General features: G+C 62.6%; 2 protein-coding genes across 7 annotated transcripts; both read left to right on the top strand.

Moving 5' to 3' along the window:
* Nucleotides 1-1,034: 1,034 nt before the first annotated feature.
* KLHL17 (kelch like family member 17) lies at nt 1,035-6,984 on the top strand. Of its 4 annotated transcripts, XM_019712051.2 has the most exons (13): nt 1,035-1,444; nt 2,255-2,514; nt 2,616-2,737; nt 2,895-3,116; nt 3,526-3,642; nt 3,885-4,098; nt 4,374-4,518; nt 4,601-4,768; nt 5,156-5,244; nt 5,341-5,414; nt 5,601-5,782; nt 6,074-6,181; nt 6,296-6,984. In XM_019712051.2, the coding sequence occupies exons 1-13, from the start codon at nt 1,035-1,037 to the stop codon at nt 6,300-6,302; spliced, it is 2,118 nt and encodes a 705-aa protein (XP_019567610.1). In that variant the 3' UTR covers nt 6,303-6,984. The 4 variants fall into 4 exon arrangements, with proteins under 4 accessions (XP_019567610.1, XP_019567609.1, XP_019567612.1 ...); XM_019712050.2 differs by having other exon boundaries at nt 6,074-6,984; XM_019712052.2 differs by lacking the exon at nt 1,035-1,444 and adding an exon at nt 1,906-2,081 and having other exon boundaries at nt 6,074-6,984.
* An 851-nt stretch (nt 6,985-7,835) lies between these two features.
* On the top strand, nt 7,836-15,219 carry PLEKHN1 (pleckstrin homology domain containing N1). Of its 3 annotated transcripts, none has more exons than XM_074334350.1 (16): nt 7,836-7,988; nt 8,088-8,187; nt 10,934-11,080; nt 11,165-11,245; nt 11,361-11,433; nt 11,748-11,875; nt 11,982-12,077; nt 12,387-12,467; nt 12,960-13,035; nt 13,121-13,269; nt 13,415-13,564; nt 13,779-13,919; nt 14,099-14,239; nt 14,385-14,594; nt 14,831-14,879; nt 14,970-15,219. In XM_074334350.1, the coding sequence occupies exons 1-16, from the start codon at nt 7,906-7,908 to the stop codon at nt 15,083-15,085; spliced, it is 1,821 nt and encodes a 606-aa protein (XP_074190451.1). In that variant the 5' UTR covers nt 7,836-7,905; the 3' UTR covers nt 15,086-15,219. The 3 variants fall into 3 exon arrangements, with proteins under 3 accessions (XP_074190451.1, XP_019567719.2, XP_074190452.1); XM_019712160.2 differs by having other exon boundaries at nt 11,946-12,077; XM_074334351.1 differs by lacking the exon at nt 13,779-13,919 and having other exon boundaries at nt 11,946-12,077.
* The last annotated feature ends 123 nt before the right edge of the window (nt 15,220-15,342 follow it).

Genomic DNA, 15,342 nt, shown 5'->3' with positions numbered 1-15,342 from the left:
TCCGGCGGCTTGTGAGCGGGAGGGCGCGTTCACATCCTTTGTGCTGCAGGTAGCGCTAGGGCTCCCAAGTCGTTGGCACGCAGGATGCGGGTTCCTGGCGCAGGCCTGGTTCAGTCGGCTCCTGCACGCATCCGCCGAGTGCCGGGTTGCAGAACTTGAGCAAGCACCAAGCAGGACGTGCCGCTCATCATCTGGGTCCTTCTGCGTAAGACTTAGTGATAACACTACTGCCCCGGAGGAAGGTCGGGTCTGGGGCCCCCTCGCCCAGTCTGCCCACAGCCTACCCGGGGCTCCGTAGACGCGTGCCTCTGAGGATTTCAACGCATCAAAAAAGGACAAAACGCCATCGACAGAGAGGGCTCCTACACAGAGAGCTCTTGCAAATCAAGAATTAAAAGCCAACACTAATAGGGGAAACCAGCCAAAATAGAAACCACGATGCTTTAGATGTTCCTCAAAAGATAAATGACGGCCTGCTGGCCAGGCCGGCCACGCTCTGATCAAAGGAGGATCAGAACCATGAGAGAGTCTGCATTTCACGGGACAGTCCCACAGCACTTGTCGTGGGGAAAAAGGGGGAAGCGCTGTTTTTGAGGCCTGTTTGGCCAAATCTACCTGAAAGTACTATGCCTCATACTTCAGCCCAGTCACTTCTCATTCTTCTGGGAATTCACCGACGAACACACCTGCATAAGTCCACAGTACGGGGCTGGGCAGAGACGAGCCACTTTGGAAACAGCCAGGTGGTGCAAAGGTCCAGCGGCAGGAAGGATGCCTAGGGGAAGGCAGGAGGTGGAGGAATCAGCCTATGCTCTATCCTACCTCCTCGGAGGACCCAACTCCCGAGGGCGAGGGTCCTCGGACCTGAATGGCCAGACCCCACGACAGTGGACCCCACAGCCCCTGGGGCGCCGGCGAGGCTCCGGTCAGGACCCAGCCCCCCACCCCCCACCCCCTCAGCCAAAGCCCAGCTCAAAGCCTGGTACTTGTACGGGGGTGGGGTGGAAGCCTTCTTGAATGAGTTAGCGGGGGTGATGGGTCCAGGAAGCTTCCTGGTGATGAGCGACAGCGGGGACCGGGGGCTTCCTGGAGGAAGAAGGGAGGGGAGCCGGGACATAGAGAGGACTCGTGTCCAACGTTGCGAGCCCCAAGCCGCTGTGGAGCGCGGGAGGCGGGGCGGGCGGCGCCGAGAAACAGCGGCTGCAGGCAGGCGGCGGGAGCCAGAGACGCTGAGCGGACTGCCACTGCCACCGCCGAGCAGCCCTCCAGCGGTCCGTGTTTCCGTTAGTCTGTGCCTCCTCCGGGGATCGGCGGCGAGTCCGGTGGCCGAGCCCATGCAGCCGCGCAGCGAGCGCCCGGCCGGCAGGACGCAAAGCCCGGAGCACGGCAGCCCGGGGCCCGGGCCCGAGGCGCCTCCGCCGCTCCCGCCGCCGCAGCCGCCGGCGTGAGTGTGCCTGGGGCTGCGTGGGTCTCGGAAGGAGGGAGGGAGGGTCGCGCGTTGGCAGACTGCCGGGAGGGTCGGCCACAGCGACCGGCAAGTCCAACCCAAGGGTCGGGCCGCCCTTGGTGAGTCCAACCCACCCCCTCCGTTTATCCGCGCACACAGGGGACGAGGAGCAGGGCGTCCAGAGGTGGCTGCTCCGGGAGGCTGTCCCCTCCCGCCGCCCTTGAATCCTGGCTGCGCGGCTCTGACACTCCAGCGGCTGGTCTGCAGAAAGGGGTGGGGATGTGGGGGCGGGGCCGCTCGGAAGGGTCAAGTGAGGTCGCACCTGCTGGTGAACCCAGGGATCCGCTTCAGAGCCGCCGGACAGCACTGACCAGTCTCACTTCGTGCACTTCCTGTGTGCCAGCTGGTGCTGAGGACACCGGACTCCGCTGGGGGCAGGCACGAAAGGGTGGCCAACGATGGACAGAGGGAGCCTAGTTCTTTCAGAGAGTCGCAGGCAGAGGGGGCGCGGGGATAGTTTGGGATGTGGTGCTGGGGGTGGGGTGCAGAAGAAGCCGCACAGGCTCAACAGTGGACCTCATGCTAGCAGAAGGTGCGAGCCGGATCTTGCTGGACTCCAGGGAGGCTCCTGGAGGTGAGGGAGCCTAGGGGGGCGGAGCCTCGGCGGCAGGGGCGGTCCTTGTTGGGCTACAGGTATGGTCTGCTGGGGAAGGAGTGGCCTCCTGGGTGCGCTAGGCCCCGCCCAGAGTCTCAGGGGCAGGTGAGCAGCTCCCTGCAGACGCATCTGACCTGGCATTGCCTCTGCAGCCCCGAGGCGGAGCGGGCGCGTACCCGGCAGGCCCGTTCCACGGCCCCCATGGAGGGTGCGGTGCAGCTGCTGAGCCGCGAGGGCCATACCGTGTCCCACAATTCAAAGCGGCACTACCACGATGCCTTTGTGGCCATGAGCCGCATGCGTCAGCGAGGCCTCCTGTGTGACATCGTCCTGCACGTGGCCGCCAAGGAGATCCGAGCACACAAGGTGGTGCTGGCCTCCTGCAGCCCTTACTTCCACGCCATGTTCACAAGCAAGTACTGCCCCACCCAGCCTGGACACTGAGGGGGGGAGGGGGGGCTCTGCAGACCTCCCAGGGCGGCACTGGCCTGACCTGACCTGCTGTCCCCACAGATGAGATGAGTGAGAGCCGCCAGACACATGTGACGTTGCATGACATCGACCCTCAGGCCTTGGACCAGCTGGTGCAGTTTGCCTATACGGCTGAGATCGTGGTGGGTGAAGGTAACGTGCAGGTGAGCCTGTCTCACCCCACATGTCCAGCACCCACCACCTCCTGCCTCAGCACTCCCCTCACCCGCAGCGTCCCCTGTGTCTCCGGCCCATCCCCTCAGTTCTTCACATCCTGCTTCTCTGGCCCTGTCTCTGGCCCTCTCCCTCCGTGCCCCACAGACTCTGCTCCCAGCCGCCAGCCTTCTGCAGCTGAACGGCGTCCGTGACGCCTGCTGCAAGTTCCTGCTGAGCCAGCTGGACCCCTCCAACTGCCTGGGCATCCGGGGCTTTGCCGACTCGCACTCGTGCAGCGACCTGCTGAAGGCAGCACACAGGTACGTGCTGCAGCACTTCGTGGACGTGGCCAAGACCGAGGAGTTCATGCTGCTGCCGCTGAAGCAGGTAACATGCCAGCTGGGCACAGCCTGGGCCCTGACACGGACTCTGGGCCCTGCACAGTATAAGACCGGGCCCCTGCGGCCCTCTCCCTTGTTCCCAGCCTCTGACCCACGTTCCAGCCCCACCACCCATCCCTGCCTCCTGCCGCGCCCATTTTCTGACCCCACCCAACGCTTCACCCTCAACTCCTGAGCATATCCCAGCCTACAACCCCAACCCATGGTTCTGAGTCCCTAGGGCTGCTCTGGGCCCAGGTTCCCAGGAACCGAATCTGTGGCTCCTGACCCTGCTTGGCCCCTCCTCATAGGAACACTGAGCCCCCCCGTTGGACGCCCCCTCCCAGGCACCTTCAGAGCTCCATGGGCCCCCAAGACCCTCCCCAGATCTCAGATCTGAGGGTCCCCACCCCCAGGTGCTGGAACTGGTCTCTAGCGACAGCCTGAACGTGCCTTCAGAGGAGGACGTCTACCGTGCCGTCCTGAGCTGGGTCAAGCACGATGTGGACGCTCGGAGGCAGCACGTCCCACGGGTGAGGCCAGCCCCTCGGTGGGGAGGAGGGTCGGGCACTGTATCCAAGAGAGGATAAAGTGGCTGAGGGTCTTGCTGTGCCTGGGCTCCTCTGTGTCCAGGGACACCGTGGGTGTGATGCAGGCACACGTCTCCAGAAGGGCCCAGTATACAGGTGGACAGTTGTCTGAGGGGGTCTCAGTGCTGGGGCCAGGTGTACCCACAGGTCCTACCTGCTGCCTCACTGGTGCCCCTGCACCCCAGCTGATGAAGTGTGTCCGTCTGCCCCTGCTGAGCCGCGACTTCCTGCTGGGCCACGTGGACGCCGAGAGCCTGGTGAGGCACCACCCTGACTGCAAGGACCTGCTCATCGAAGCGCTCAAGTTCCACCTGCTACCGGAGCAGAGAGGCGTCCTGGGCAGTAGCCGCACAAGGCCCCGGCACTGCGAGGGCGCAGGCCCTGTGCTCTTCGCCGTTGGTGCGCCCACCCAGCCGGCCCCCCACGCCTCTGCCCTGTGACTTCTGCCCATGAGCCCAGCGCCAGCCCGCCCCACCCCACGCTGATCACATCCTGCACCCTCCCCACAGCTGCTTCTCCATCCCACTGGGGAAGACCCTGTGTGGTGTGACCCACTCAAAAATACCCATCCCTACCCCCAGAGCCCCAAACCCTTGACCTTGAGCTGTGCCAGAGCCCGCAGTCCATGGCCTTCCTGGGCCCCTCCTCATGCCCCATCACATCCTCCTCCCTAGGTGGTGGGAGCCTGTTTGCCATCCATGGGGACTGTGAAGCCTACGACACACGTACTGACCGCTGGCATGTGGTGGCCTCCATGTCCACACGCAGAGCCCGGGTGGGCGTGGCAGCGGTTGGGAACCGGCTGTATGCTGTGGGCGGGTAAGCGTGGAGGCTGCTCTCTGGTGAGGTTCGGTGTATGCCCACCGGGCCAGCCATGACTAGCATTGGACCCCTTCCCTAGTTACGATGGGACATCAGATCTGGCCACTGTAGAGTCCTACGACCCTGTGACCAACGTCTGGCAGCCCGAGGTGTCCATGGGCACGAGGCGCAGCTGTCTGGGTGTGGCTGCCCTGCACGGGCTCCTGTACGCAGCCGGTGGCTACGATGGGGCCTCCTGCCTCAACAGGTAGTGGCCTTTCGCGGTGGGCTTGGCAGCAGCTGTGACTGCATCAGGATGACAGAGGTCATACCTTGAGGGGACCAAAGAGAGATCCCGCCTGACTCAAATTACCAGGGTCCCATAGACCTCCTCATTTGTGTCAGCCCACCTGCCCCTTCCTTTCCTCTCTGGGGTTTTTCCCACAAGTCCAGAGGCTGGGCCCAGGTGGACACTTAACCAGCATCACCCAGGCAGCCTGGGGCCCGTGTACACCCCTCAAGCCTGCCTTCTGCTCCAGTGGGACTCTGGGGTCAGTCTCAGTGACATCCCGCACGGGATTTGAGTCATTCCCCAGGGGAAGGCAAGTCCTCATCTGCCAGTGCTCGAGGTCAACGGTGGTCTTGGTGTCCGCAGTGCCGAGCGCTATGACCCCCTGACAGGAACATGGACATCTATCGCCGCCATGAGCACCCGGAGGCGATATGTTCGTGTGGCCATGCTTGGTGGGTGACAACTTACTTGGTGTAGTACCCACCCCTACCTGCCCCCCCCAGAGACCCCACACAGCAGGCACAACATGGGCATGTTGAACCCTGCAGATGGAAACCTGTATGCTGTGGGCGGTTACGACAGTTCATCTCACCTGGCCACAGTGGAGAAGTATGAGCCCCAGGTGCGAAATGCCCCAATCCCATGAATCCCCTTTCCCAAGGGCTGCCTGAGGTCATCACTCTGGCCACCCACCTCCCCTTTAGGTCCCACCCCTGTCCCACAGACACCGCCCTGGAGCAGGCGTCTGCACAGGAAGTGGAGGGGGGCTGGTGATGGGTCTGCCCCCAGCGGGTCCCCTCAACCACAGGTGAACACGTGGACGCCAGTGGCCTCCATGCTCAGCCGGCGCAGCTCAGCTGGTGTGGCGGTGCTGGAGGGGGCTCTGTACGTGGCCGGTGGCAATGATGGCACCAGCTGCCTCAACTCTGTGGAAAGATATAGCCCCAAGGCTGGTGCCTGGGAGAGTGTGGCCCCCATGAACATCCGAAGGTGCGCTGTCCCCCAGCACACAGACTGGGAGTGTCCCCCTGTCACTACCCCAGTGGGTTTGCCCCCCTCAGAGACTGACAAATGTGTCCCATGGCCTCACCCCTGCACAGCGTGACCCCCACCCATGCTCTCCGTCTGGTCTGTGCGCCTCCCTAGAGGTTCCAGGCGGCCCCAACCCCGGGGCTCCTCCCATGGCCCCGCGACCCCACCCCTGGGGCTCCTCCTATGGCCCCGCGGCACCACCCCCGGGGCTCCACCCCACGGGCTCATGCCCGCCTGTCCCGCCCCCAGGAGCACCCATGACCTGGTGGCTATGGACGGCTGGCTGTATGCTGTGGGGGGCAACGACGGCAGCTCCAGCCTCAATTCCATCGAAAAGTACAACCCAAGGACCAACAAGTGGGTAGCTGCATCCTGCATGTTCACACGGCGCAGCAGCGTGGGAGTGGCGGTGCTCGAGCTGCTGAACTTCCCGCCGCCCTCCTCGCCCACACTGTCCGTGTCTTCCACCAGCCTCTGACCCCGGCGCAGACTGCACAGAGGCCGGACCTTGTGGCCTCCCACATGCCTTAAGCCCCACAGAGGGCCCCAGCGCCTCCCTCCCCTCGACCAGTGTGTTGGGGTTTGTTCCTCGGTCCCCTGCCAGGGATGTCCTGCACCATCTGTCCACGTCTCTGTGTGAGAGGCCGCCCATTTCTGTTCATTCCTCAGTGCTCATTTATGTGTGTACCATTTATTTACTCGTTTATTTATTCAGTATTTATTGATCGATGAGCAACGCTGCAGCTACCAGTTTATACGTTTACTCTGGAAGTGTCCTGTGTGGCTGGGACCAAGCTGCTCTCCTAGTGTTCTCCCGCCACGCTGGGGGCACTGGTGAGTGATGGGGTGGACACTCTCATTGCCTGTGGGGCAGGGCCAACTCGGACTCTGCAGACCTGGAGGGACCAAAGGGCAGATGCAGAGCGGACTGCTGGCGTGGGGGGGCTTCTGAGCAGGTGCAGACCCCCAGCTTTCGCTTTGCACACCACCCTTGCCTCGCCAGGCCAGGCACACTCCCAAAGAGGGCACGAAGGGGGCTTCCTGTCTGTGAGTGTGGTGTCTTTTCTGGGTCCTGCACTGAGCTGGGCACACATGCGTGCCGTAGACTCCTCACAGCAATATGAACCAACTTGAACAATAAACACATCTCTTGGACTCTGGGCTTGTGTCTGAGCGTCCATCTCCACCTTCTGGGGTCCTGTCTGGGGTGACTGGGAAGGTCTGGGGGCGAGTGTACAGCTGGGCTCAGGCACTGCATTGGCATCTGGGGGCTTTGAGGCAGCACTGTCTCATCCAGCCGGGGCAGGGCTGTGATGTCCTGGAGGAGTGCCTGACCATGAGCGTGGTTGCTGCCAGCGTGGTCCTGAGGGGCCCCCATGGCCTGTCTCGCCCCAGGCTCCTACGAGAGGGACACGGGTGGCCCTGACTGTCCTAGATGCACCTGGGACAGCTGCGGTCTCCCTCCTGGATTCTGGTTAAGCCTCAAGGACCCTGACCTTGGCCCGGGGTGAGGGTTGGGCCAAGGTAGCAGAGGAGGCTGGGGAAGGGTCCTGGCTTCCCCTTCCCCAGTGTTGCAAACTCCTGCTTCAGCACTGACAGCAAGCACATGCCCCCGTACAGTCACTGGTGACTCAGAGACTGGTATTTAGGTGGAAACAGGATGTGTGCTTTTGTGGGGGGCGGGGGGGTCTGGGAGGGGGTCCCTGGGCTCACGGAGCTCTAGCCCCAGGCATCCCAGCTTATGCGCAGGTGGGCAGGTCACCCGCTCACAGACCCGGCTTTTGGGGCCCCTCCGGAACGTACTGGAGGCTGAGGTGGGCGCCCTTGGCTCCGCCAGTGGGGAAGCCCCCAACCCCGCCCCAGCTGGCCTGCTTGTGGGGAGGACTCAGGGCAGGGAACTGAAAGGCGTGGGCTCAGGTAGGGCCGGTCCCTCCCAGAAAGGCTCCACCTTCCCCCGGCCCTTGGGCACCGGGTAAGACGTTGCAAAGCCCCGCCCCCGGGAGGTGGCGACAGGAGGCTCGGGACAGAGGGACCCAGACTTGCCGACCTGCTCAGCGAGGGTCAGCCACGGATCACGGCCCATGGGGAACAACCACTGCGTCCCTCAGGCCCCTAAGAGGCTCCGGGCGTCCTTCTCCAGAAAGCTCTCGCTGAGGGGAAACAGGTGAGGGGGCAGCGCGGGGCGGACTCGACGCTGGGTCACAGGGCTGCCCTCAACCTGCCTCGGGAACCAGGCTGTGAGCCCCCCTTCCCTCCTCCCCAGAGAGGATGGCACAAGGAAGCTGGCTGGCCTGTTCGGCACGGAGGCCGGTCCTGACGGGGACACCACCGCCGCCAAGATCTTCCACTACATCCCGGGGTCGGTGAGTGGCGGGTGGGCGTGTCCCAGCGTGAGTGCGGGCCGCGCAGGGGCGCGGCGGCGGTGGTCTCAGCGTCTCCCAGGTCGGCCTGGGAATCAAACCTAAAACAAGGTGAGGAAGTAGACAGAGCCCCACCCTCGGGAGCTCATCTGGCCGAAAGTCTGGCAGAGAGCGAAACTGAGACCCGACTGAGTCAGTGGGTGAGCTAGCACCAGCAGGCGCGGGCGGGGACTCCGGAGTCTCTGCTGCCCCAGGGGCACTGTGGCCAGGACCCAAGCCTGCCCCTGGTGTCTGCCTGCCCCTGGACTGGACAGCATGTCCAGGCACATTCGGTTGGACCAAACGCAGGTATCTGAGCTGTTGCTGTGTGTGCTGGGATGTCATGCTGGTGCTACGGCTATGAAACCCCTCCACCCCCTCTTTACTCTGACTAAGGGGCTTCAGGTGAGCCGTGAGCCAGCCTATCACCTACTCCAGGCCTCAGTTTCTCCCAGGGGGTGTCTTCCGGCACCCACCACTGCCTCCTCCCATAGCAACACCCTGTATCCCCCTGGCCAAGGCCCCATAGCAAGGACTGGCTGCCAAGCACATGTTGGGGCACCTCTGAGCTGAAGACATCCCCTCCCTCTACCCAGCTCCTGTGGGGCTGAGTTAGTGAGGGGGAGAGACATAGCCCTTTTCCCCAGGAGGGCTGACATTGGGTTGAAGAGAGGCACTGGTACGCACTGAGGCCCCTGGATGTGATGAAAATGACCCCCAGGTTCTAACTTCAGGAGCATCTGGGAAATGACAGGGAACGATGGACATGTGGGACTATGCCAGGGACGTGGGCCAGGACTCCACCTGCAGTCCTCACACCGTCCCTTACAGGCCTGGCAGCTGGTGTGGGGAGCCCACCTTTCCAACTGGTCCCGTCAGGCTAGGAAGCCCTGGGCCCGGCCTCTCCCTTCCCCTCTGAAGTCCCAGCGCTCCCCGTGGCAAGTGCTGGCTTCGGAAACCATGCTGCCTCAGAGGAATGGACAAGCCACTTGTGTCCAGGGCCTGGCTGGGCAGGGATGGGCGTCCCTCCGAGTGGCCACATCTCAGACCTCAGCTCCCTCTGTTCAGGCCCAGGACGTATCCCATGACCCTGGTGGAATCCTGTGAGTTGTGTGGTCCTCTCTTGCCAGGACATGGTGGCTAGAGAGGGGACCAGGAATGTTGAACCTCAGGAGGTGGGGCCCTGGAGAAGCCAGTTCTCCTTGGGTTCTGCACCCACACAGAGCCGGCCTTGCCACAGCTCTGAGCCGACTCCTCCCTGGGCCCTAAGGCTGAGCCTAGGCCACAGGGCCAGCTGCATGGCCCTTCCTGCTTCGTGGCCTATTTTTCATGGGTCCCATCCCAGCATCATTCCCTGAACTGGGCGTGGGTGCAGGAAGCTCCACCCAGAGGCAGGGGGCCGGGAAGCTGTGTGTCTGTGCGCATTCCTGGGCTTATTTAAAGGGCGGCTCAGTTTGGCCTGGCACAGCAGCCCAGGAGACAGCCCCTGCCAGCTCCCAAAGGAGACATGGCCCCTTCCTCAACTCACCCCTGAGCCCCTGGACAGACCTCAGCCCCTCCAGCACCAGGTAACGCCCATCCCAGTCTGACCCCCAACCTGATAATCGAGCTCCCATTTGTAGAGGACTCTCTGTGTGCCAGGACTGGCTAAGTGTTTGTGGGCAACAATGCTCCCTCCCTGCAGCAGACATGCAGTGAACCCCCATCACATCCCAGGCCTGTCCTGGCCCTGGGACACAGCAGTGGGGAAAATAGACAAAGACCCTGTTCTTATGGTGTCCCCATCCCTGTGACAGAGCCAGATGACAAGACAAATAATTAAAAGATATAATAAGTAAGATGTGGCTAGCACTAAGAAGAAAAGTAGGGAAGGTGTGTAGAGGGGCCAGGGGAGATTGGCATGTTAGGAGGGTACCCAGACGGGACCTCATGAAAGAGGTGATGTTTGAGCCAAGCCCTGAAGGAGGTGCAAAGAGCAAGGCTGAGTGGTACAGTCAGAGGGAAGAGCAAGTGCAAAGCCCTGAGACAGGCGTGTGTCTGATGAGAGGGGAGAGGACCAGGGGAGGGGGCAGATCACAGAGGACCTGTTGGGCCACTGCCAGGACATTGGCCTTCACTACTTGAGAGTAGGGCAGGCAATGTGTGCTGAAGCGGCCAGCCCAAACTCCCAAGATCTGATCCGATGTCTCTCTCCCCAGCTCCACACTTGGCTCACATCATGTTGGTTCCTTGAAATGGGCCATGGCAGGAGGATGTACACCATCCAAATTGGCAAATACTATAAATTAATCTCGCCATTTTTTAGAACCAAGTATTAAACATTTACCAGCTGACAGTGGAGATACAGGAGGGTTTTGAGCCTCATCTTACTCAGACATCCAAAACCCCTGTGACCAACAAATCTCGGGAGGTTGAATAACCAAAACAAGGGCACACAGCTTAGGAAACAGTGAAGATGAGGGTTGCATCTCCGTTAAGTGCAAACATCATCATCTTCTCTGACAGACCATGCAAGTCTGTGACTCTCAGTGAGGTCGCGTGTGTGCGCGCATGCGTGTTCTGCCGCTATTTCCATGTGAGGAGGCTGTGTGTGCAGGCTTCTGTACTTACGTGTGACAGTGTGTGTGTCCCTGACCTATGGACTGGGTGACTGTGGGTGTGTCTGTGGGCTGGGGCTCAGACCCCCTCCCCTGAGCTCTGCTCCTCTCAGGACCTTCCGGGCCTGGAGAGCCAGCGAGACCACCTGGAGCAGCCGTTCCTCAGTGTGTTCAAGAGGGGGCGGCGGAGGGTGCCCGTGAGGAACCTGGGCAGCGTCCTGCACTACGCCAAGGTCCAGCTCAGATTCCAGCACAGCCAGGTGCGCGCCAGGTGGGTGTGGTGCTGGGGCCAGCCCACGGCCTGCCCCCCAGCCCCTCACACCGGTGGCCCTGCTCTCCCCCAGGACATCAGCGACTGCTATCTGGAGCTCTTCCCTTCCCACCTCTACTTCCAGGCCCACGGTTCTGAAGGACTTACGTTCCAGGTGAGGGAAATGGGTGGAGGGTGAGACTAGGGGGAGAGGGAGAAAGGCCCAGGGAGGCGGGTGGCCACTCCTACCAGGGTCCCCCAGCCCTCCCCTCCTGGCTGTGCTCTGGCAGGGGCTGTTACCACTGATGGAGCTGAGTATCTGCCCACTGGAGGGGTCCAGAGAACATGCCTTCCAGATCACAGGTGTGTGGGGGGCATGAGCGGTCCCAGCCCCAGGAGGGCAAGAGGGCTAGGGCTGCTCCATGACCTTGGCCTCTGACTGGGCCCCAGGACACTGGCAAGACCATGAGTGAATTGAGGGGTTCTTCCTTTTTCTTCGGTGGGTTCATGGGCAAGTGCCAGGCTGGAGTGGAGGGCAGTGATTTGTGGGGCCTCCAGAGGTCTTGGACATCACCATAACTTCCTCCAAACTCCAGCCTTGGGATCCACGTGGGACCCTGGGGAGAGGCCTTCCCTGTGGGCTGCTTGCCCAGCCTGCTCTGCCCCTCCACCCGTAGGCCCGCTTCCCGCTCCTCTTCTGGTGCTCTGCCCCAGCCAGGCCGAGGTGGACCGCTGGCTGTACCACCTGGAAAAGCAGATGGCCCTCGTGGGAGGGCTCCGGCGCTGCAACTCGGCACCCCCACAGGTCAGTGCCAGCAACTCCCATACCCCTTTCCAATCCCCCTCCTCTGCCTGCCCTGACACCCCTTTACCAGGGCCCCCCTGAGGATGAGCTCCCCTGGACTCTGCAGCGCAGGCTGACCCGGCTGCGGACAGCATCAGGGAGCCAAGTGGTGGGCAGTGCCATCTGTGCCTCAAGGGTCAAGCTGCAGCATCTGCCATCACAGGTGGGTGGGGAACCCAGGGGTGAGGAGATGGGGGTGAAGCCATGAGGAAAAGATGAGGAGATGGGGGAGTGAGGAGATGGGGAGGGGTGAGGAGATTTGGGGTGAGGAGATGGGGAAGGGGTGAGAAGATGGGGAGGGGGAAGAGATGGGAAGGGGAGGGGAGGGGCGGAGGAGGGGAGAGGTTGAGTGGTGAAAGGACATGGGGGAGAGGTGGAGGCAGCAGGTGGGGGCCAGCCACTTGGTGCCCTCCAATTGCCCGCCAATTGCCCGCCAATGGAAACCACACTCTGCCCTTTGAGCCCCTCTCAGGAGCAGTGGGACCGGCTGCTGGTCCTGTACCCGACTTCCCTGGCCATATTCTCTGAGGAAGCTGACGGGCTTTGTTTTAAGGTAGGTCCCTCCCCTCTGTGAGCCCGCCCCAGGGAGGTGCCCTGTATGTGGGGGTGGGAGGGGGCAGTGGCTCAGGAGGAACCTGTATTTCAGGCCTGTTGGGACAGAGCATGCTGGCCCCACCCACCCAGCCTGCTGCCCTGGTCAGTCTGCTCCCCACTCTGATGTGGGCAAGGAGGGGCTCCTGCCTGGGCACCCCTATCATCCTACAGGGTCCTCAGCCACCATCACCTGAGGTGATCGTGGCCCTCACTTGATCAGAAACATACATGGGGCTTCCCCTTAGTCCCCCCAACACCCCTCCCCCAGTCTTAGCAGGTGACCGAGGGGATCAGTCCCCATAAGCCCCCCAAAGACCTGTCTGTGTCTGCCTTTGGCTGATGAAGGCCCCACCTCAGGGGTGTCAGCCTTGGCCCTGCCTCGCTCTTGGCCCAGGCAGAGTCCCAGGACTGCCCCCAGGCCCAGGACCCCCCTCTTTTGCTGCCCCTGCAGGGGGAACTCCCGCTGGGCGCCATCCACATCAACCTGGAGGAGAAGGAGAAGCAGATCCGCTCTTTCCTGATTGAAGGTGTGGAGGCCAGGCCCCCGAGGGAGCGCTTGAGCCTGGGGGTACCCCAGCTTTCAGCCGCCCCCTCACAGTGTCTGTGTGCCAGGCCACCTCATCAATACCATCCGCGTGGTATGTGCCAGCTACGAGGACTACAGCCACTGGCTGCTCTGCCTGCAGACTGTCTCCCGCAGGGAAGGGGCCCCTCTGCTGCCCAGCCCTGAGAGCTTCCCAGAGTTGCGGGTGCCCACCCAGGTGAGGGGTCCGCAGAGGGAGAGGCTGCCCACAGCTCAGGTCCTAGGCAGTGGTCAAACAGGGCAGAAGGTGGGGCTGAGCATGGGTAGGTGGGGAGAGGGTTCCCACCATCTGCCATCCAGCTTACCCACCCCTGGCGGCCCAGGCCCTGGGCAGTGGCCGAGGCTCGCTCTCCTCAGATGGACGAACCAGCTGGGACTCGGGGTACCCAGCACCCCCATCTACCCGCACCAGCCACTCCCTCCCTGAGTCCTCAGTGCCGTCCACTGCAGGCTGCCCTACCCAGCCTGCACCTGTGAGTATTAGGGGGATATGGGCAGGGGAAAGAGGCAGGGGGCCATGAGGTGAGTTTGTACTAGGGAGCCTGTGTCCCCATGGCACCCATCCCAAGAGGGACTCTAGCTGCTCAGGGGAGGGGACTCAGACTGGAGGAGGAAGCTCTGTGCATCCTCAGGGTTGTGTGGGAGAGGGCCCCGGAGAACCTTCTGGAAGGTCCTCGATCCCCACAGAACCAGACCAACCCTGGCTGTACCAGCACGGGTGCGCCAAAGGCAGAGCTGAGACGAGGCGGCAGTAGTCGGTCACCCAGGAGCAAGGCCCGGGGTGAGGGGCCCGGCCCAGCCACCCCACTGCAGCTGGACCTGACCAAGGTGGGCCCAGCACACTGACCCCAGCGCCAGGCCTGGCTGTCCCTATGCCCTCCTCCCTGGCCTCTGTCTCTTAGGCCTCTGTGATCCGGGAGCCACCCAGGGGCCTCTTGCACAGAGAAGGGAGGACACGGGCATCCGGCAGCTCCAGGAAGCCCTTCTCTTCTGCCTCTTGCCTGCAGCTAAGCAGGCTGAGCCTGGAGGGTGGCCCCGAGGCCCCAGACCATGCTCTGGAGACACCACACTCCCCGCTCTACGCCGACCCCTACACTCCACCTGCCACCTCCCACCACAAGATCACAGACGTCCAGGGCCTGGATGAGGTCAGTGCACTAGTGGTGTCAGACATGTGCCCATAGCCCATGGTCTGCTTGGGCCATGAGACACTAAGGGGCTTTGTGGGGCAGGGGTCTCAGCTCCACGGAGGCCCCAGCCCAGGTCCTCCAGTCAACAATGCTTTCCTGGCAGCTCCTCAGTGCAGTGCAGAGCTCGCTTGGACCCGAGCCTCCACACCCGTCCCCCTCGATCCCTGTGTCTGTGCCTGTCTCCGACTCCAGCTCTAGACCCTCTGGCCACCACTTGCCTTCCAAGAAGGGGGCCCAGCAGCCCCGAACCTCTCAGCAGCCCCGGGGCTCTGCCAAGGGCCGTGGGCCCCGGCCCCCAAACTTTCCTCAGCTCGTGAGTAGCAGCCCCCACCTTGGGCAAGGGGTGCTGTGGGGGCAGGGAACAGGAGAGATGGAGGCAGGGGACAATGGCGCAGTAGAAACCAAGAACAGGGACAGTGGCAAGAGAGGCCAGCAGGGAGAGGGGAGGGACCCAAAGAAAATGTGGGGATGGGATCTGGCAGTTCATGGGCTGGTCTCCAAGCCTCTTCCTGGAAGCTTGGCTCTCACATTTACGTTTGGGGTCTCCAGGTCTCCCCTGCAAAGGATGTTTCGTCCAGCCCCCTGCCACCTCCCCCAGGTGAGTGAGAGACCCTACCTCTTTTGGGGGGAGAGGGGAGCTCTGGCTTTTGCTTCCTGAAGTTACATGCACCTCTACCCTTTCTACCAGATGGTGGTCCCCCCAGGAGCTACGACAACATCTGGGACAAGGCTATATCTCCCCACAACCAGCGGTGGCCCCGTGGAGCAACTGAGGCTGAGGGGGGGCTCATCCAGTGGATCTAATGGGCAGGCTGCTTCTCAGGACCACCTGCCAGCATGGACCCTGGAGTGGTCTGCAGCAAGGCCTGGGTCTTTCTCTGTGGGGCCACAGGCCAACCACCCCGATCCAATACCAACCGAGTCAAGGTCTGACCCCAGCGGGATAGATGGGGGAGTCTCCAGAACCCTGAGTTTTCTAGGCTCTGGGTCCTCTCAGCCCCAACCTGAGGGTGCCATGGCCGGTGTGGCTGGACTACAGATTGATGGGATGCCTGGAGGGG

The sequence above is a fragment of the Rhinolophus sinicus genome, linkage group LG06 (genome assembly GCF_036562045.2).
Source record: "Rhinolophus sinicus isolate RSC01 linkage group LG06, ASM3656204v1, whole genome shotgun sequence".
Classification (NCBI taxonomy): Eukaryota; Metazoa; Chordata; class Mammalia; order Chiroptera; family Rhinolophidae; genus Rhinolophus; species Rhinolophus sinicus.
This window is presented reverse-complemented; position numbering and strand designations above follow the sequence as displayed.

Coding starts and splice junctions, on each gene's coding strand:
- KLHL17 (XM_019712050.2), top strand. CDS start 1,035: ATGGGTCCAGGAAGCTTCCTGGTGATGAGCGACAGCGGGGACCGGGGG. Junction 1,445..2,254: donor CCGCCGCCGCAGCCGCCGGC/GTGAGTGTGCCT, acceptor TTGCCTCTGCAG/CCCCGAGGCGGAGCGGGCGC. Junction 5,783..6,073: donor GCCCCCATGAACATCCGAAG/GTGCGCTGTCCC, acceptor TCCCGCCCCCAG/GAGCACCCATGACCTGGTGG.
- PLEKHN1 (XM_019712160.2), top strand. CDS start 7,906: ATGGGGAACAACCACTGCGTCCCTCAGGCCCCTAAGAGGCTCCGGGCG. Junction 11,434..11,747: donor ACATGCCTTCCAGATCACAG/GTGTGTGGGGGG, acceptor CTCCACCCGTAG/GCCCGCTTCCCGCTCCTCTT. Junction 13,270..13,414: donor AGTTGCGGGTGCCCACCCAG/GTGAGGGGTCCG, acceptor CTGGCGGCCCAG/GCCCTGGGCAGTGGCCGAGG.